General features: G+C 40.1%; 5 protein-coding genes across 16 annotated transcripts; 2 read left to right on the top strand and 3 right to left on the bottom strand.

Annotated features, from left to right (window-relative positions):
• Positions 1-120: 120 nt before the first annotated feature.
• LOC116926266 (serine-rich adhesin for platelets) lies at positions 121-5,039 on the bottom strand. Its single transcript, XM_032933096.2, has 6 exons — positions 4,300-5,039; positions 4,089-4,218; positions 3,836-4,003; positions 775-3,724; positions 640-702; positions 121-426 (listed from the first exon to the last, which is right to left on the bottom strand). Exons 1-6 carry the CDS (start codon positions 4,375-4,377, stop codon positions 366-368), a joined length of 3,450 nt encoding a protein of 1,149 aa, XP_032788987.2. The 5' UTR covers positions 4,378-5,039; the 3' UTR covers positions 121-365.
• An 11-nt stretch (positions 5,040-5,050) lies between these two features.
• Positions 5,051-11,554, bottom strand: LOC116926268 (ralBP1-associated Eps domain-containing protein 2). Of its 3 annotated transcripts, XM_032933098.2 has the most exons (8): positions 11,037-11,554; positions 10,620-10,941; positions 10,378-10,546; positions 9,660-10,315; positions 9,536-9,600; positions 9,379-9,477; positions 6,274-6,774; positions 5,051-6,205 (listed from the first exon to the last, which is right to left on the bottom strand). In XM_032933098.2, exons 1-8 carry the CDS (start codon positions 11,277-11,279, stop codon positions 5,858-5,860), a joined length of 2,403 nt encoding a protein of 800 aa, XP_032788989.2. In that variant the 5' UTR covers positions 11,280-11,554; the 3' UTR covers positions 5,051-5,857. The 3 variants fall into 3 exon arrangements, with proteins under 3 accessions (XP_032788989.2, XP_032788991.2, XP_032788990.2); XM_032933100.2 differs by lacking the exons at positions 5,051-6,205; positions 6,274-6,774 and adding an exon at positions 8,527-9,153 and having other exon boundaries at positions 9,220-9,477; positions 11,037-11,548; XM_032933099.2 differs by lacking the exons at positions 5,051-6,205; positions 6,274-6,774 and adding an exon at positions 8,527-9,153 and having other exon boundaries at positions 9,220-9,477; positions 10,378-10,549; positions 11,037-11,547.
• LOC116926280 (protein OSCP1) lies at positions 7,037-8,549 on the top strand. Its single transcript, XM_032933118.2, has 3 exons — positions 7,037-7,517; positions 7,599-7,918; positions 7,978-8,549. The coding sequence occupies exons 1-3, from the start codon at positions 7,400-7,402 to the stop codon at positions 8,485-8,487; spliced, it is 948 nt and encodes a 315-aa protein (XP_032789009.2). The 5' UTR covers positions 7,037-7,399; the 3' UTR covers positions 8,488-8,549.
• Positions 11,555-11,631: 77 nt separating the features above from the next.
• Positions 11,632-15,230, top strand: LOC116926276 (ammonium transporter Rh type A). Of its 7 annotated transcripts, none has more exons than XR_006649119.1 (10): positions 11,632-12,523; positions 12,661-12,844; positions 12,902-13,052; positions 13,115-13,259; positions 13,335-13,504; positions 13,579-13,716; positions 13,802-13,935; positions 14,035-14,216; positions 14,287-14,429; positions 14,493-15,230. XR_006649119.1 is itself a non-coding variant. In XM_032933111.2 (9 exons), the coding sequence occupies exons 1-9, from the start codon at positions 12,337-12,339 to the stop codon at positions 14,352-14,354; spliced, it is 1,359 nt and encodes a 452-aa protein (XP_032789002.2). In that variant the 5' UTR covers positions 11,632-12,336; the 3' UTR covers positions 14,355-15,230. The 7 variants fall into 7 exon arrangements, 2 of the variants coding, with proteins under 2 accessions (XP_032789002.2, XP_045032369.1); XR_006649118.1 differs by having other exon boundaries at positions 14,486-15,230; XR_006649121.1 differs by having other exon boundaries at positions 11,632-12,035; positions 14,035-14,429; positions 14,486-15,230.
• On the bottom strand, positions 12,988-18,577 carry LOC116926271 (cysteine/serine-rich nuclear protein 3). Of its 4 annotated transcripts, none has more exons than XR_006649116.1 (7): positions 17,619-18,577; positions 17,282-17,549; positions 17,079-17,204; positions 16,423-17,008; positions 14,903-15,074; positions 14,698-14,783; positions 12,988-14,576 (listed from the first exon to the last, which is right to left on the bottom strand). XR_006649116.1 is itself a non-coding variant. In XM_032933104.2 (7 exons), exons 1-6 carry the CDS (start codon positions 18,167-18,169, stop codon positions 14,719-14,721), a joined length of 1,788 nt encoding a protein of 595 aa, XP_032788995.2. In that variant the 5' UTR covers positions 18,170-18,577; the 3' UTR covers positions 12,988-14,576; positions 14,698-14,718. The 4 variants fall into 4 exon arrangements, 3 of the variants coding, with proteins under 3 accessions (XP_032788995.2, XP_045032368.1, XP_032788994.2); XM_032933104.2 differs by having other exon boundaries at positions 14,698-14,803; XM_045176433.1 differs by lacking the exon at positions 12,988-14,576 and having other exon boundaries at positions 14,622-14,783.
• Positions 18,578-18,803: the final 226 nt, after the last annotated feature.

Below are 18,803 nucleotides of genomic sequence, written 5' to 3'. Positions count from 1 at the left end.
TATGACCTAATCAAAGTTGACACGAAACTCTTGACAACTGCCAGTTAAATCTTCGATAAGGATATTTTTTTTTCAATGCAATCTTCACGAGGGATCTAGAAAATTGACAATAGCGCCCGACAACATCGAAATTATTTTATCCCATTCATTTATCGCATTACACGTCACATGTCAATATTAATTTAAAGGCGATACAGTCATTAAAAATCAAAGTTATTATACTGGTAAAAAAATAATAATAATTGAGGATAGAATTAAATATGATTATGAGTGGGGATGACCGGTTAACAACAGTTCAAAAAATGCAAATTTTCACAATGACTCCTGCATCGTAATTGACGCGTAGATGAGGTAGCTCTTTCCCATTAGTAACCCCGTAAAGGGGTACGTAATAAACCACGAACTCTTCCCTCTTGCGATCCGTAGCTACAAAAAAAAACAAAAAACAACACAATTAAAATAATTGTTTGCCTATCAAAGAAAGGTTGTATAAGAAAGAATTTTTTAAAAATATCGGTTGTGTCATTCCGATTATAAAACATGGCCATCATAAAGGAGTTGGAAAGTTTTTTGAAACACATCTTGAACATGATCATTTCTTAGTTGTCATAAAAATATGGAATTATACTGTAAACAAACCTGCTTTCGCTCGCTGCTGCTTGGGTAACCGTAAGCGGCAGGATAGGAGCATTTTTTCTCTTTCTGATAAAAAATTAATTATTAATTTAGAGCTTATTGACTTACATTATTTCATTCTTAAGAAAATAAACGTACCTTGCATATGTAATAGCGAGTATAGTGAAAATCAACAGCAATAACAAAAGTAATCCCCCAAGAGTACCGACAATCACATAGAAAACAGTTTTAGATGTGTTGTCGATTTCGTTTGGATCTCCGGTTGGATTTACCATGGTACTAGACATCTCGGAAACGGAGCTGCCAGTTCCAACGCTTGTTGGCCAATTGATTTCTGTAGAACTCGTGAATATAGTCGATGCTTCAGTAGAACCTGACGTGGAACTTAAAAAGCCATCGGTTGTATGTAAAGACGTATCAATTTTTGTGGTAGACTCAGAAAACCAAGGCTTCGTCGATGTCGTCTCGATTATTATGCTTGACGTAGAGTCTGATGAAGAAGACATGGTTGATGTCGATGATTCCGTCGAAGAAGTTATACCAGTATAAGTGGAACTAACGGTTGATGTTGTTATCTGCTCCGTTGAAGATGAAGGGAATCCCGTAAATTCTGTGGTTTCCGTTGCCTCGGAAAAATCGGTCGACGATGACGACGAAGGATTGGTAGTGAAAGAAGTAGAAGTAAAAACATCGGATGTAGTACTGGCAGAAGAGCTTTGCGTTGGTGTTGCTGTTGTTACTTCAGTCGACGATGACGAGGGCGATGTAAACGATGTCGTTTCCACCGTAGAAAAGTCGGTGGCTGAGGTTTCTTCAAGTGTACTCGAAGACAGTGGGGAGGTAGACGTAAAAACAGAAGTTGAACTCATAGAAGAACTCTCTGTAGAAATTTCTGTAGTTGCTTCTTGGGAGGAAGACGAGGAGAGGTCAGTGATCGTGGTTTCTGTTGTCCCCTCAGAAGAAATCGTAGACGTTGAATCAGAACTCAACGATGACGAAGGTTCGCCTGATGAGGTGACAGATGAACTAATATCTGTGGTAGAACTTAAGGAGGAACTTCCTGTTGTTATTTCAGTCGAAGAGCTGAAGGGCGAGGTTGTGGTCTCTGTATTCGCCTCGGTAGACGATTGATCCGTATTCGTTGATGAAGATATCTCAGTTGATGAAGGTGTAGAACTTAGATCAGGGGAAGTACTAGACGCTTCTGTTGGTGATTCCGTTGATATCGTTGTCGATGATGAAGAGAAACTTGTGAAAGTTGCTGTTTCTGTGGTAGCATCAGAAGACTGAGTGTTGTCGGTGGGTGAAATCGACGATGACGAAAAGTCGGTAGATGATGTAAAAGATGTTGAACTAAACGAAGAGCTTTCTGTTGATATGTCAGTGGTTATTTCTGTTGTTGACGAGGAGATCTCCGTTATAGTTGTGATTTCTGTTGTCATGTCAGACGTATCAGTGGATGAAGGATATGTGTTTGACGTGGATGAATACTCTGTTGATGAAGCCATTGAAGACGTGGAATCAGGACTTGGACTAAAGGAAGATATCTCTGTTGATACTTCGGTTGTTGCATCGGTGGACGAGGAAGAGAGCCATGTTGATGTTTCGGTTGTCGACATATCGGTGGATGTAGTTTCTGCAATTGTGGTCGACGATAATGGGGTTGATGATATCAAGGATGTAGCATCAGATGTGGAACTGAAGGATGTTTCTGTTGTCTCAGTGGGAGATGTCTCTGTGATTGTTGTAATTTCTGTTGACGAAGACGCTTCAGATGAAGTTTCAGTTGTGACTATAGTTGAAGATGAAGTACTATCTGATGATGTCTCAAAGAAATCTGTTGATGTGGAGCCTATAGTAGTACTCGACAAAGATGAAGGCTCTGACGACGACGTAATCGAAGAAGAAGAATCCATGGTTGAAGAAATATAAGTGCTCTCGGTTGATATTTCAGTTGTAAATTCTGTAGAAGAAGACGAGGACAGTTCTGTAAAGGTTGTTTTTTCTGTTGTTGTCTCTGAAAAATCTGTGGAAGAGATGTCTGTAATTGTAATAGACGATGACGGTCCAGATGATGTGGTAGAAGAATTAAAATCCGAAGTTGAACTAAAAGAAGAGCTTTCCGCTGATATTTCAGTTGTAACCTCGGTCGAGGACAGCTCCGTCGAAGTTGCTATTTCTGTTGTCGTTTCAGAAACTCCGGTGGACAATGGAGTTGTTATCGTGTTTGATGGCGATGGAGTTTCGACCGTGGATGTTACACTGGAAGTAGCCTCGGGGCTGGTGGTAACGGAAGACGTTTCGGTTGATGTTTCAGTTGTTGATTCAATGGATGTTGAAGAGAAAAAGGTTGAAGTCTCTGTTGTCGATTCCGTAGGTGTAGTCGACGACAATGGAAGCTCAGTTGAGGAAACAGCAGTGGATGTAAAATCAGATGTTGGACTAAAAGACGAGGTTTCGGTAGACATTTCAGTCGACGAAGAAGACTGCCATGTAGAAATAGTTGTCTCTGTTGTCGATGTATCGGTGGACGAGATCTCCGTAATTGTACTCGATGTCGGTGAACCTTCGGTTGATATGCTGGGAGTAACATCGGTCGTGGAACTAGCTTGTGTGGTAGACGAAGTGAGTTCCATCGTTTCTGTTGTTTCTGAAAAATTGGTGGATGTGCTGTCTGTAATCGTATTTGATGATGTTGAGAGATTCGTTGACGACGATGCAGTGGATGTCACATCTGGTGTGGTAGAAGAAGAAGAAATTTCTGTTGATGCATCTGTCGATGATGATGAAATACTCGTGAATGTCGTTGTTTCCGTATTCAGCTCAGAGAAATCTGTACTGTCTGTAACTGAACTTGGAGACGATGAAACTTCGGTTGATGTACTAAAAGACGATGTCAAATCAAGAGTTGAACTAAAGGAAGAGCTTTCAATTGGCGTTTCAGATGTCATAGTAGAAGTCGCATCAGTTACGCTAGTAGGGGAAGAAGTTTGGGTAGATATTTCAGTTGTTTTTTCGGATGACGATGAAGACTCAGTCACGGTAGTTACTTCTGTGGTCGATTCAGAAAAACTGGTCGACGAGGTTTCTGTAAAATATGGATGAATGTGAGGATGAGTAAAATAAAAATAAAATTAAGATGTTTCTGGTGTTTCGACACTTGCAAAAAAGTGGTTAGCGTTAAAAGAATGAAAAGTACCGCTAGTTGTAGGTGCAGTGGTCAATTTGGAAGTGGTTGCACTTTCCGAAGTAGTTGATGTGGGTGTTGTCGTCGTCGGACATGCGTCTCCATTACATGGCACAGTGGGAGGAGTAAATTTGGTAGTCGTAGCTGGTTCCATCGCAGTTGTTTCAAGAACTACGATATCTGTTAAATAATGACGCTTTCTTTAAAAGATTGCCCGTGCATACTTTTAATCACATCGTTCCCTTAAATTCATCAAGTCCAATACCTGACAAAGTCGTTGAAACATAAGACGCCGTGAAAATTCGGGAGCTAGATGTTGCATTTTGGCAGTCTACACATGGGACAGTCGATGAGGCAGAAAATGTGGTTCCGGATGATGAATTGTCTTGTGCATGCTAATCAGTTCATCGCAAAAATGGATCCATAATTTAATCTGTGGTCTAAATCATAATTAAAGTTGAAAATGTTCTACTTACGGAATGGTGAAAGTGAAGGACAAGCGCGAGGCAAATAGCAAAGAAGGATTTCTTTATCCAAAAGACGTGTTTCATCATTGAACTTTACCTTTCGACAGCTTTGAAAATACTGTTTGGTATGTGCCGATTTATTTAAATAACATGGACACTTTTAAATCTTTGTCTCCCATGTTATCTTTCATCAAATTTTGTCACCTGCAGGAACCAATGAGACTAGACTTGAGGCAAAAGATGCCGATATGACGTCATTGGCGTCATTTGACGAAACAGTATTTGACGACATGGCTCTATCGAGTTTTCTGTTTTCACGCGACAGGCTGTACTTCTTGACGATGTCGTAATTTTGCCCCGAAAAAGCTTTCAAGTGCAGACATGCCGCCCTCAATAACAATACCGATTCACCTGCTAATCTGGCGCCAATGTCATTATTAAACGAATTTGTGGCGACGTTGTACGTATCTTGTTTTCTTCTAAGTCTAGCAATTTTTACAGTGAAATAACCGATTGGGAGTAATTATTTACCGGAAATCTCCTGTCGACAGTGATGGTTAGCACTGAGATCAGGAATCAAATTTAACGCTTACGTAGGAGAATCTGTGACATGGTCCGGAATTAAGGCATCATTGTAGGGATTAGAATTTGTCTTATTGACAAGAGGATGTATAAAAATGCTAGTATAAGATATGGCACGTTTGTTTTTTTTTTACTTGGCCTTGATCTGTAATTTTCATTCTATTTTTTGGTACCGCACGTCGCTAATGGATGTTCAAATAGATAGTATAGTACAAATAAGCTTTGTTTCTAGCGTTATCATACGTCAACGATTTTGTCGCCTTGAAGACTTGACCAGGAATTACATCCATTACGAGATTTTGAACTTTGCATAAAGAGCTATAACGGTCGCAGACTACACAAGTTCAATCCCTTGACTTGAATCCCATAAGCTTATAACTAAGTCCTTCTTATACAAGCAAAGTCTTGAAGGATTGAGCCAGATCAATCATTTAATATGATTTAACGATAAAATCCATATAGTTAGAAGGATTTCGAGAAAATGGACAGGAATGATGCAATTGCCGAGGCAAAAACCTTTGACATTTCTCTCTTTCTTCTAATCTGTCAGTAACTTCGGCAAAGGTCATGGTGTGTAACTACAATACGTGACAGTCTCTATCACAAGTTTTCGGCGTGAAAAATATTTGATTTGTCACGTCGCATTCTATCAACATTTTTTTTTCAACATTCTTCAATGGATTGATGAATCAATAGTTCAAAGAGATTACTGGTGACAGCAAATGATGAGTGATAACCTCGTGACATTTTTTTGAAAACAATGATTCAATTAAAATTGTGGGATCGTTCTCTTGGCGAAGCCAAGAGAGGAAAGAAAGAAAAATTGTAATTAAAAGAAAAAAAGTGCTCCAATTATCACTAATGATTCAGTTTCGGAATTCGCTTTTCTAACAGTTCTAACAGAAAACGTGTCAATTATACTTAGCAATACAAATAAACAAACATGTTTATAGTTTAGTAGAACAAAAGGAAGATTGTGGAAAGGTTATCTTGAAAAGTGATTACATGTGTTTTCTTTCTCTTCAAATAAGCTAACATGTTGCAAAAGCGGCACTTGATTTCCCAAGCTAATAGTATCCGGCAAAAGAGAACGTGCAAATAGCTCCAATGCCTGACCACCTGCTTCGTGAAACGGTTGGAGCAGTTTTTGCAGTGGTGGTTTGAAAGAATGTATGGCACAAGGTATGGAAACAAAAATTTGTTTATCTGGAATTGGCACGCTTTTCAATCCTTCTTTAACAGAATGCATTTTACGTGCCAGTATGACCCGTTCAAAAGGATGTTTGCCGCTGGGTCCATTCCATTCACATACAAATTTGCCAGAGACTGTAACCTGGCCATTGTTTTAGTCGTCATATTGATAGAAAATTGTGGGAGAAGTTATAATTGTAAAGCACTTACTTTGATCCAAAACCAGGTGGCCATATAGGTTAGTTTCCAGAGTGGCAGTAAAGTACCAGTAAGATAGTCCAGATGTGTCTTCGAATTGGTGCACCATATAGCCACCAAAGCACCTTCAATGCAAAGACCGGAAATTGGCAAAGTAGCCAAAATATCGTTATCCATCGACCGATAACTGTTTACACTGCCAGCATTTCTCTTCCGCTTCACAAACCGGTTTGTCCAAGGGGGATCCATAACAATTAAGGAAAACGTACAGCCAGATTTTTTTTCGAGGGTATCCAGATAGTTGATGTCGTTCTTGTAGAACTGGCTGTGAGGAGGAAGGATAAAAGTTTCACCATTTATTTCTTTCTCTATCACATGTTCCAGTGAGTTCAAGCAACTCATTTCAAGATTGAAATCTTGGATTTTAGAGCCTGATGCTGAAGATAGAAACTGGGTAACCAGATCACGGGCAGATTTATTATTTTCAGCAAAATCTAGTGGTGATGGTAATGGCTGAAAAAACTTTGTTAACTCAGATAAGAAATCTAAAACTTTTGATTCCTCAAGAGGTAACTGTTTAACTTCATGGTTTTTCTTACGCTTTCTCTTTTTGGGCACACCACTTGCCATTTCTTGGGCCACTGACATAGCTTCTTGGTCTTTTAGAAAAGGAGTGCGTATATCGAACAAACTGCGAAGGTATGGCCTTCCACACATTTCTTCCGACAGACTACGATGGCACACAAAATAGCCAGCTTCACTTTGGTGTAAAATAGCCATGCTTTTATGGATGCATAACTACTTTGAAATTCAGTCTAAGCAAGAGATTAACACATCAATTTATATGTTACACTTCTGGCTGAAATTTCAAAACGACATTTTCAAGGAGGATAAGGAGTAAATTATAACTAAATAAAACAGGGAAAAGGATTAAATGTTCGCGCGGGAACAGACAGCACCACACATGTGTCCTGGAAAACAATAAAACAATATGGTAAATTCGAAGCCTCTTCTAGTCATGAAGTAAAGTTGCCTTGGAAACAAACTGTTTGCGTGTTCCGTGTTCGTAAGTTCCGGGAAACGAAAATTTCATAGGAAATTGTAGACTAAAAGAATTTGGCAAATTTTGACGAAGAACATGGTCCACATTCTTCAAGCTTTCCCCTTATTGTATCTGAACTTAGGAGGAGAGCTGCTTTACATTATAGAACAACGTCTTCAAGCTCAAGATATTTCAGCAGAAAAATCTGTCAAAGGTAGGAGAAAAAAAAAATACCTTCATATATTTGGCCTTTGTTTCTATGAAAATAGTCCTTTGACAATCGTTTTCAATTTAGTTTTGAACGATTTACTCTCAATGATGTTGGATCGACAGTACCTCAACGGAATTTTTCGGTCGGACAGGCTGAATTCGCCGTCCATGTTGAAGTCTTTGATGGAAAATATTGTCCATTCTTCCGTAATGCGACTCGGACAAGACAGTCTTGACAAACTTTACGATTTAATGGCGATGTCAGTGAAATTTCAATTCGTTTCAGCTCCAGATGCCCAGTCGTTGTTAGCCATTACAACAAATCATGTCGATAGTTGGATGCAATTAACTGAAGATCCTGAAACCATGTTGCAGATACAATTTTCAAAGGATTTACTTCTGACGGTACTCTTGCCAAAATTTCTTCTAAAATTTGAATGACCAGCATGTATTTCTATCGATAGCACTGTGCAAAACTCTCGCCATGGGCATGGATGACCATACGACATAGCTTGCTAAATTACTTGCAACCATGCAAGACTCGCATTACCACATTCCTCGGCAGAGGATTGCAGAGCCAGGCCGGCTATTTCCATTTAGATAACACGCGTCCTCTTCCAGAAGGCCTCATTCTACCAGAACTTACAATGGGAAATTACAAACCTTACAATTTTCAATGCGGGCAATCCTCTATAAATCTGGGAAGCAACATGTTCAATGATCACCAACAACCGCCAATTTTTCGGACAGGAGGATTTACGTCACTGCAACGTATTGTTGCTAAATCGACTGAAAATGATACTCACTTGAATTTGAAAGAAATGAATGTAGGTTCCACAACAGCTGACGAAAAGGTCGAATCGATCCAGCTGGAGCTCAAGAAAATTTCGCCGTCAGAGCACGATACTATGAAAGTCTTCGAAGAAACGCTGTTGGATCTCTTCGATGAAGCCACTATGTCAGACATAAAATAAAATTATCTCATTCACGCAATTTTTTTTTCTTTATAGCAATACATTGGTTATTTGATTTATTATAGCCAAACATTTGATGGCATGGTGAGAGGGAAAGCAAGAAAGAGAGCTGGCGGGGAGGCAACGGGTGGAATAATTAAATGTACATTTAGGAGATTTAGATATAATTTGACCGAGAGGTGGATGAGAGGTGTGTGCGAATACCGTAAATTCACAATGTTCCCGACACATGTGCAAGAGAATGGACCAAAGAGGAAGAAAATTTTAATCAGACTTAATCAGGGAAAGATGACGACGGAAGCATATCTTTGAATAACAAAGTAGCAAAAAAAAAAGGGGGATAACAAACTAACAAGTAAATCTTTCGATCCCCTCTCCACTTCTCTCGCAAGAGAACAAAAAAGCTGCCATTTCGTTTCTACTTCAGTTCCAGTAGAATGCTTGACGTGGTAACGATTTACCTCTCCAGGAAATGAGAGAAGGAAAAAACAGAGAGAAAAAAAAAATCAGACTCATTGACTTTGGCTTTGAATTTCACCACTCCACAACACCAAGCCTCCCGGTCGACAATAAAGCACTGGCAGTTCGTTCGGTTTGAATCATCTAACATTGAGAATCGGTTAAGTGCAGTTTTTGTAGACGGAGTTCAAGATGATTTCTCTCTTCCTGAAACACACAAATTGAACATCGTATAACAATTATCAAATTTAAGTTTACATGAAACAGTTTTACTTGGATATCAAGCAACTGCTTGGTCAAAATTTGTTGCTGTTTCCGCAGGACTTCGCCTCGCCGCTGGTGGTCTTCGATAACAGAAGTCAAACTTTTTGTTGCCGTCGAGGTGTTTAATAATACACCGAGTTTCTTTTCGGGAGTTGCGCTGGTACTCACAGCAGGAATGGCAATCGTTCCGGTGGGCCTCCGGTAAACCTGGAAGGCTCCACCACTAGTGGTTTGATTGTTTGTTTCACTCTCTTTCCTAGGAGAACCCTGATAACGAAATCCAGTTGTTAAGCATTCATTCCATGCTCTACAAATGATTCCTTACCATACTAGGCGACACGCGGGGAGGAACAGCAGGTGGAGCGACAGAATTCAATCCAGTATTGCGACCTGAAACATAACACATGTTCAAAATGAATCATTTCGAATACACGAAAGAAAACAAGTACCAAGTTGGTTTAGGTCTAACGAAGAACTCCTGGTGTGCCCTCTATACGGTCGTGGAGGAGGAGGAGGCGGTGGTTCCTTTTTGCCAATAGATGAATTCGCAATTAAAGTGGCGGAGGGAATGGAGGTCGCGTGGCTAGTCAAAGTGCTACCGAGGGAAGTAACACTCGAAGGTTGGGGTAGGGAGACGGCACCCGAAGGCGGGCCGATTTCTGACAATTGTTGTGATTCGGGCGTTAATCGTAAGGCGACTGGGTGAAGAATACGTGGATCCTGTTCTACTTGGACTTGGGCTCGTTTAAAGTCAAAATTCACTGGTTGGGGACCGGGGGATGCCACGGATCCCGTAGGGGAGTCGACAAATTTTGTCCAATGCTGGACAGCGCCAGAACCATCCACGGCCGTCTGTACGTTAGACGAAGTGGGTTTCACTTGGCTATTCTGTGGCTCCTTATCAGTGACTGCTGTCGCAACAGTTGACGCCACTAGCGTCGACTGTGATGTTGGTGGTGCAACTTCAAGCATTTGCAAAGGATCAAGTGCAGGCGGCAATTGCTTAGGCAATGCAATCTTGTTCCTTCTTAATACTACCAGGTGCATTGCTGTGCAAAATTCAGTCAAAGACAGAGCACCATCTTTAGTCACATCACTCAGTTGCCTGCAAAAATCCCGCCAGGAAAATGAATGAATTGCTTTGGCACAAAAACGTGTCATAAGTACCAAATATGAGAAAGCTCGGCAGTTGGCAATCGGGATTTCTCGAAGAATTGCTTGGCTTGAGAACCTCCAATTAATCCATTAGGGTCGGCTTGAAGCGTTTTGAATTGAACTTTGTAGTAAGATAACTGGTCTGGGCTTATTTTCCATAATTCTTCTTCATCAATGTCATCTACTAAAGGGAAATGAGACATTATGGGATATATTTACTTAGTTAGTATCAGACCACAGGAAATTTGGCCTACCATCATTTGAATATGAAACGTTGCCACAATCCGAATCACTACTAGGATTATTGGAAGTGCCAACCTCAGAATCAGAGCTGTTGATATCAACCAATTCTACGTCTCTTTGGTCGACCTGATCAACTTGGCCTTCATCATCATCATCTTCTTCTTCACCTTCTGTTGCTAACAATTCTCTATGCTCTTCTGCTCCTTGCCAATAGTTTTTGGGATCAATTGTTACTGCAGTATTAGTTGGTGTTGGAGATTCTGTATCACAGTAAGAGGGATCTTCACTGTCAGCATCAGTTGTCACACCTGGGCTGCTATCATCTTCTGGTACCTGAAATAAAAATTTTATTTTTTAGAAATTTCTATTTCATTGTGTTATGTTGTCAAAATTTTGTTTCACAACAACATGATTGTTATAATACTAACCGAAACTGGTGACTGGCCAGCATCAGAGAGTTCTATAAGATCTGGACTTTTTGGAGGCATTTTTCTGTTTCCCCTTGCATGGTGATGCAGATTCCTTGTTCTAGGTTGGTGAATAGTGTTAGCCAAGGAGTGGCACTTAGGAGAACTGGCTGACAATATATCAGGTTCACTATTCAGGTTGAGTGTATGATTTCCAGTTTCCACATCGACACTGAGAGGCAAGATTTTACTGCTGGCCAACATGATAGGTCATCGATTTTTGTTGAACACAAAAAACTTGCTACGATGGTTTCATAAAGACGATAATAGACGATTTTACTAAACTTTTGCTGTCTCTTCTAGACAAACGGTAATAAAGCAACGGATTAAGTTTGCAAATCGCCAATGCGTTCAGCTGATTTTCCCCCCCACAGATCTGAAAGGTGAACACCAATACACTAGACAATAAAAATTTCTATTGGATCTGTCTCCGTTATTCTCCTGTCGAACGAGTCGCATGTAAGTACAAGAAAACGGAGCCACCTAGTGGTAAATTGACGCAAAATGCCTAGTTGAGTCATATTCTAGGATTTTTATCAGTTTTGAGGTATATTAACACAACACGCATTTTTAGTTTGGCGTGGCAATGGATGCTTCCATGTAGCCAGTCGTAGTTTCTTTTTACTAAAAATTCTTTTTTTCTTAATTTGATGCAACTCTTTTGTTAACAGGTACACGTACAGACAGCAGCAAACCACGCGCCTCCAGGCATGTCTGCATGTGTATTTCCTTGTTGTTACATGTGAAACGTGATTCATCAACGAGACGGCAGTCTGCTACCATGTGACTAAATAACAATATAATATCAACATAACATAGAACACAACGTCAAAGACGTGTATTGGCTACAAATTTAAACTGATACAATATTCTTGTATACAAAGTGGCAGTGTTTTTCTTCTGCACCCACGTCGAACGTTTGCCATAGAAGACCGGTAACCCAACCAGCGATTTGGGTCGGTAAGACACAGATTCGTTTACCTGAGTATTATATAACAGACCGGAATAGTTCGTGATCTTGATGAGCCATTTATTTGGTGATGTGGAAATTTGTTACTGGTTAGATGGCACTAAATTATTTTAAACAATCTTTCACAGTGAGAAACCTCATTCTTTGAGAATCATCCTTAGTAGGGCTTTATGAATGGAACCTGAAGAGGTCAACTGGTGCAGGCAGCTTATTCAGAATCTAAGCCATGGTTTCTTGTAAAACCAGCAACATTTGTCAGTAGCAGTTTAACCAGTTGCACGAACACATGCCATGCATTTTACGATGGAGAATGGGAGTTTCGCATTGTGTGCGATATTTCTTGAACTTGCTTTATGTTGGGCGTTTGCGATGTTTGTTGATTATACTGGAGAATCCATTGGAATTGTCGTAGAAAGCGATCTTGATCGCGTTCGTGGCACTCACACTCGAGACCATCTTTCATCAATTTACTATTACAGTAATTAATGCTATTTACAACACCTAAAGGATTTCATGCCTATCAATGTGGCATTCAGTTATTTTTAAAGTTTGCCTGTTAACAGATGTGGATTTTTGTTAATTTTTTCTAAATTTTCGCGCTTTGTTTGCCACCAGTGTTCCAGGATGTTCACTTGACGATGGTCATTGGGTTTGGTTTCCTCGGAACTTTTTTAAAACGATATGGTTACAGCTCTGCCGTTCCCAACTTGTTGATCGCTGCGGTTACCCTCCAATGGGCGACTCTATGCCAAGGATTTTTTCAGATGCAACGCGGCAAAATACATGTCAGCATTACCAAGTAATTTTCCTATCAATTAACCATCGATCATTTTTTACTGGTATTTTCTACCCACAGCTTATTGCATGCTGATTTTGCCACGTTAACGACTTTCATCTCATTTGGAGCTGTTCTTGAATTGACCACACCAATTCAGCTGATAGTTATGGTTATCTGCGAGGTATTTATTTTCGCTGCTAATGAATACATAAGTCTTGACATTCTAAAGGTAGGATATATTGCTCATGAAAATTTGATTCGCTTTTTTGAATCATCAACATTTTAACTTAGATTTCCGACGTTGGAGTTTCAATGCTGGTTCACGTTTTTGGAGCTTATTTCGGCTTGATGGTGAGCTGTGTCTTGCGAAATAACAGGCCCGAAAAAGAGAGTGTTTGCATCACCCTTCCTACTCCGGATCTTTTCTCTGTGATGGGTATCTTTCTTAACTGTAGACCTTTTTATAAGAAAAAGGAAAGATGCTGATACTTGTCGATTGGATGGATTTTAGGAACAATATTTCTCTGGCTATTTTGGCCCACACTGAACGCTAGTTTAGCTCAAGGCGATGCCCAGCACAGAGCTGTTATTAACACGTACTATTCTTTAGCAGCTAGTTCAGTTGTGACTTTGGCCATCGGCCTCAGTTCTTTCGTGGACAAAAAACAACAGTTCTTCACGGTAAGAGCACACTCGAAGTTGCCAGTTCTAGCGACAGTAAAAACAAAACAAAAACGCTATTAATTTTTTGAAAGGTACATATTCAAAACTCAACGTTAGCAGGAGGTGTTGCCATTGGAACGGCTGCTGACATGATGATTCATCCGTTTGGTGCAATCATTGTAGGAAGTATCGCTGGACTAGTTTCAATACTAGGGATGGTGTACTTAACTGTAGGTTCTAGTAACTAACAATAACTAATTACATGCCCTCGTGTTACTCGACTACTTGCCCCATTTAAACCTACATTAACTTAAGCCAGGAATTAATCGAAAATTTGGAATACGCGATCCTTGTGGTATTCATAACCTCCATGGTCTATCCGGACTAATCGCCGCTTTCGTTGGTGCCATCGCGGCAGCCCTGGCAACTGAAAAAAATTACAATTACAGGTAATTTGGGTTCCCCTCCCTCAAAACAAAAAAAAAACAAAAAAAAAACAAAAAAAAAACAAAAAAAACCATAGTTAATTTGAATTTACAAATTTTCAGTCTCTATCGGCAATTTCCTGCTAGGACACCAATGGGTAAAACTTTAGACTACTGGGATCTCCAATATCATGTAGAAAATGTTCAACCAGGAGTCGGTCGTTCGGCATTATGCCAAGGAGCTTATCAAATTGCTGCTTTAGGAACGACTTTAGCATTTGCTGTTGTCGGTGGACTCGTCACTGGTAATATGCAAATGGACTCTACGTTAGAAGATGTAATGTACTTATCTAGTACCTTGTTCTTTTGCAACAGGACTCATCCTCCAGTTACCTTTTTTTAACCAGGCAGGGAGGAATGCTTTTACTGATGACGAACCGTAAACTTGTGATTCCATTTCGTTTTGTTCCAGCCAATTTAACGACAATGTAAAGAAACGAATAAATGCATCTATACGAGTAAGCTAAAGCATCTCTAAAATGAATCATACTTTCGAAAACAATTTTAAATCTAGCTTTTAGAATACCCTACAATTTCGGAACAGCAATAGTTACCAGTAACTCACGCCACAATAATAAGCCATGGAGCCTATACAAATCCACATGCTATTGTTTCGTTTTTCATAAGAAAAACATAGCAGATCAGCAATGCACAGAACATATATATATATATTTTAAAGAAAGGTTAACCGATAAACTTTTTGACAAAAGAAATCTTAGTTCTTACTGTCAGACGCTGGAGCTCAGCCTATTTCAAGGTACTGCCGTGACCCACAGCTTTTGGGGGGGATGTTAACGTGTCACCCACCACCTCTGCAAACCGATAAAATCGTCTAAAATGATGCAGGTTCCAAAACATCATACGAAGAAAGTTCCAGGGGTTAAATTATAACTAGCCATCACGAGCAATAAAAGTCAAGCTGATTACTTACAATAAAGTGACAGGAGAGCGGTTTTCACGGAAGTTGAATTTCGGCGTTGTTCCATCTGATACGCTTAACGCTGTGCAGCAAAGTTCAGGTTGCTTGGGTGAAGGATGAACTTTGTACCAAATTGACAAGGAAAACAGATTGTATTGATGGTATTGTTGCGGGTTGCCCATTTCTTCTTCGTACAAGAACAAGAAAAGAAACAAGTGCACGCGTTTTAGGTACAGAATACATCGAAATCGAGTTCATTGGGAGCTCGGATACGCTTTACTAGTTTGGATTCTGCCAACAAGTTACAGTTTCATTTTAAATATAAATTCATTGCATCGTTTGAATTTTGTCATCAGTTCTTGATACCAATTCGGAGGTAAGGTGAAAAGGGGTACAGTACACGACAAGCAATATAAAAAGTCACTCGGTAAAGGTAAAATTGGGATCGGCTTTGTTTTAAATTGTTCTCGGTCAGGCAGTCGTTAAGAAAGGTAAATAATACTGTGGGCTATCAATAGCACATTCGGAGACAAAGATGACTCAAGAGTATGAGTGATCTGTAAACTTTAAACTGCAACTAGACTATTAAAGACTTCACAACCCTGTTCGGCAAGAAACCGAATGGTAGCATCGATCTACCGCGTTGTGTCGTTAAAAATTGTCTGAGTTTCTAATTATTTTTTCATTGCGGCTTATGTTATTATTGAATTATTATTATTTCTTTCTTTTTGAATTCGGCCCAGGAAGTCGAAACAGTAACAGACAACAAGTCAGATAACAAAAAGGGAAGAAACAAACTAAAAAAAAAAAAAACTACTTGTGTCGCGCTTTGGCCGAATCGCATTCGAATCAGAAGGTTAAAGACGATGGAAAAAAGTTACAAATAATTATCTAAATGATGAGCCCTTCGTTCGTTGAGGCTTACGTAACAAAATGAGCTACAAAGAAATTTCAAAATGGCATTGTACGCGTTAATCGCTATTTTGGCAAATGGACAAAACGAAAGAAAGAAATAATAATCTTATCCCAAAACATGCCAGGGCACGTACTGGGCATTATAGTGAAAGCGGTTATAAGGTGGGTAAAAAAGGTAACTAAATTAATACATTACGCCGGCAATATGGCATACCATCAGACGGACACCATGGTCTCTTTAACTATGGTGGCCAGAGAGCTGCCCATGTCCAAAATATCTTCTTCTGAGCTACTGTTGGAGGACTCGGCCTTCGGTGCGTTGTTAACAGTATCGAGAACTGAGCCACCATTAGAACTGCTCCCATAAGCGGCGTTAGCATTAACACCATTAACACCAAAACTAGAGCCTTCTTCCGCATAACTATAAATCTCATCGGCAGCGTTGTACGTGTCACTAGGCGCATGATGATAATTAAACACCTGTGGATCAAACGATTGGTAACTCTGACCGTATTCGGTGTAAAATTCCCCCGTGCTATTATTGACAGCGCTTCCGGCATAGCCTGAACTACTACTGCTGTCTACCAGCTCGGTGTAATGCTGTTGAGAATTCTCACCCGCTACCTCCGTAGAATGATATCCCAGTGAATCATACGGAGTTTGATCGTAGGTGAAGACTTCCGCACTACTAGCTGCACTGGGTCCAGAATAAAGCGGATAAGTATTGCTTACGTCATTGGAATAATGACAAAACCATCCGTTTTCGGGCAACGGCTCGGCTACAGGGTAGCTAGCATGATGTTGCGGTTGCTGTAGCGCCTGTTGATGCTGATCTTGAGACGATGGCAGCTGCATCACACTGTCCCAATTATAGTGTGATTCCGGCGGTACTAACGCACTAACTGTGCTTACCACACCAATGTCTATTTCGCTGGCAGGAAGCTCATCGATCTTTTGTAGCAACGGGTGCTGCTGATTATGATGAAGAGGTTGCAGGCTTTTATTTGGCTCTTGAGTATTTTCTAGCTCCATTCGCATCAGTGTGTGGATGAAATGGGTCCGAACACGTACCGGATTAAACTCTACACGTCCTGATGGGTTACCGCATGCCTCTCGCGAACATCCACATGGGAAGTTAAGCCTATCGACCTGGCACTGAATACCTGATTGGGCACAGGAACATGATTCCGGATCGCAATAGCCCTAATAAGTAAATTAGGGCACGGTCAACAGTCAAATCTGACAAGTTCCATGAAATTTAAGTAAGTTTTACTTGGCACGAACATCCACAGGACTCCCGAGATACGCGGATTTGGCGGCAATCGTCTTTCTCTGATGTTTCTATCTTCCCAATTCCCGATTCCCGTAACAATACTCGTCTCTGCCTTGTCGGAACAGGCTGAATATGATAGGAACAAAAGTTAGTTATTTTAGTTGATTTCTTTCATCAACCCCATAAATTTCGTATTTCTTTACCTGTAAAAAATAATAGTTGTCAACTTCTAGTTCAGAATCAGACACATCGCTTATTTGTTGTCCATCTGCATCACTATCGTCACTATCGGATTCTTTTACGTCATTTTTATTTTTGGTGTCTGGATTACTGTTGCTGGCAAAAACTTCCAAGGTACTGTTGGTGGCCTCCAGAGCTAGAGCTGTAGCTGCCGCTGCTGCCACTGCGTCCTCTTCACTGGCTTTTGTCGCACTACGACTCTTTCTTCTTTTACGTAGCTGAAGCAATAATCTGGTTAAAATGTACTATGTTAAAACTTGTAAAAATGTGTCATACTATAATCAGAATTTGACAACATGCCTACGATGATTCCGTCTTTGGTAATTTGCATGTTCAGCTAAGGTAAAGCTTTCCTCATGGCTGTGCTTTAGAGCCATACCAAGTGTTGAGCCCCCTTGTGAAGGGATGCAGGTGAAACCTTGCGCTCGAGGGAAGTAATAAGCTGTCACAGATGAAAATGAGATCTTTTTCTTTGTTTTTTTGGCCAACCCAGCTCCACCAGGTGTATCAGACAGCACAGAACTTGGTCGCTTATTGACATTTGTGGTCAGGTCAAAAGCATCAGAGGATGATTCAAGAATTTGTCCTTCTTCCACTTCAGAGAGACTGGTCGACTTAGAAGATACAGGGTCTATTTCTTGATATTCACGTGTCAAGTCTTGTAAAGCAGTAAGTGGTGACACTAGGACAGGAGATGAGGAAGCAGCATCTACTTTTTGTTCACCATGAAGTCTGGTTTGTTTCCCTTGCTCTTCTTCATTACAACACTTTTCCACTATGGTATCACCATCTACAACTGCTGATTTGGTTGCAAACAAGCCCATTATGACTTCTGTATTCACTGATTCCATGACTTTCACACATCAAGAGTAGTCATCCAATACTAGACTTTTTGTCATTCAAAAGGGGGAAGCGCGCTTGTCTGAAACTGTAAAAATCAATACTCAACTAGCGGCGTAGCGCGAAAAACATCATAGCAACAACGTTCTGTTAGTGACTTCGTGGATTGTTATCGAAGGTATTTAAGAGAAAATAAAAGATTTTTGAAAAATGCATAAAGAGGACATGTTAGTGGGGTAAAGACCCAAAAGCTTAACAGCTAACTATCACCAAAATCTACTCCTTTAACAATTAATGCGTTCTTGACAAACAAAGTTTTCTTTCACTTGTTCTTCTCTTTCGTCAGCTGGGCGCAGGACGCCGCCCATTGGAGTCGCCGTCTAGCATGTAGAATTGGAACTATATTTTCAAAATGATAACTTATTTGAAAACTTTGCTTTATAATTTCATTTGTTGTATGCGTAAACGAAAGCGTATTTGAAATTAAAGAAAACATCATCCAAGAAATATAGCAGGATTGCGCCTTACATTTAATCAGTTGGCGACAACTCGAGTACTCGACAAGTGATAAAAACTTACTTGTGACCGCCATCTAAGAGTCGTAAAAATAATGCATCATCAGAATCTCTAAGCTGAAAAACCGTA

This window comes from Daphnia magna, linkage group LG7 (assembly GCF_020631705.1).
Source record: "Daphnia magna isolate NIES linkage group LG7, ASM2063170v1.1, whole genome shotgun sequence".
Lineage (NCBI taxonomy): Eukaryota > Metazoa > Arthropoda > Branchiopoda > Diplostraca > Daphniidae > Daphnia > Daphnia magna.
Note: the sequence above shows the minus strand (reverse complement) of the source record. Positions and strands in the feature narration are given on the sequence as shown.

Coding starts and splice junctions, on each gene's coding strand:
- LOC116926266 (XM_032933096.2), bottom strand. CDS start 4,377: ATGATGAAACACGTCTTTTGGATAAAGAAATCCTTCTTTGCTATTTGC. Junction 4,219..4,299: donor TCCTTCACTTTCACCATTCC/GTAAGTAGAACA, acceptor TGAACTGATTAG/CATGCACAAGACAATTCATC. Junction 427..639: donor GCAGCAGCGAGCGAAAGCAG/GTTTGTTTACAG, acceptor TTTTTTTTGTAG/CTACGGATCGCAAGAGGGAA.
- LOC116926280 (XM_032933118.2), top strand. CDS start 7,400: ATGGTCCACATTCTTCAAGCTTTCCCCTTATTGTATCTGAACTTAGGA. Junction 7,518..7,598: donor AGCAGAAAAATCTGTCAAAG/GTAGGAGAAAAA, acceptor TTTTCAATTTAG/TTTTGAACGATTTACTCTCA. Junction 7,919..7,977: donor CAAAGGATTTACTTCTGACG/GTACTCTTGCCA, acceptor TTCTATCGATAG/CACTGTGCAAAACTCTCGCC.
- LOC116926268 (XM_032933098.2), bottom strand. CDS start 11,279: ATGTTGGCCAGCAGTAAAATCTTGCCTCTCAGTGTCGATGTGGAAACT. Junction 10,316..10,377: donor GCCGAGCTTTCTCATATTTG/GTACTTATGACA, acceptor GGATTTTTGCAG/GCAACTGAGTGATGTGACTA. Junction 9,601..9,659: donor GTTAGACCTAAACCAACTTG/GTACTTGTTTTC, acceptor GTTATGTTTCAG/GTCGCAATACTGGATTGAAT.
- LOC116926276 (XM_045176434.1), top strand. CDS start 12,337: ATGCATTTTACGATGGAGAATGGGAGTTTCGCATTGTGTGCGATATTT. Junction 12,524..12,660: donor TTCATCAATTTACTATTACA/GTAATTAATGCT, acceptor GTTTGCCACCAG/TGTTCCAGGATGTTCACTTG. Junction 13,505..13,578: donor AAAAACAACAGTTCTTCACG/GTAAGAGCACAC, acceptor ATTTTTTGAAAG/GTACATATTCAAAACTCAAC.
- LOC116926271 (XM_032933103.2), bottom strand. CDS start 18,169: ATGGAATCAGTGAATACAGAAGTCATAATGGGCTTGTTTGCAACCAAA. Junction 17,550..17,618: donor CAAAGACGGAATCATCGTAG/GCATGTTGTCAA, acceptor CATTTTAACCAG/ATTATTGCTTCAGCTACGTA. Junction 17,009..17,078: donor CCTGTGGATGTTCGTGCCAA/GTAAAACTTACT, acceptor TTTACTTATTAG/GGCTATTGCGATCCGGAATC.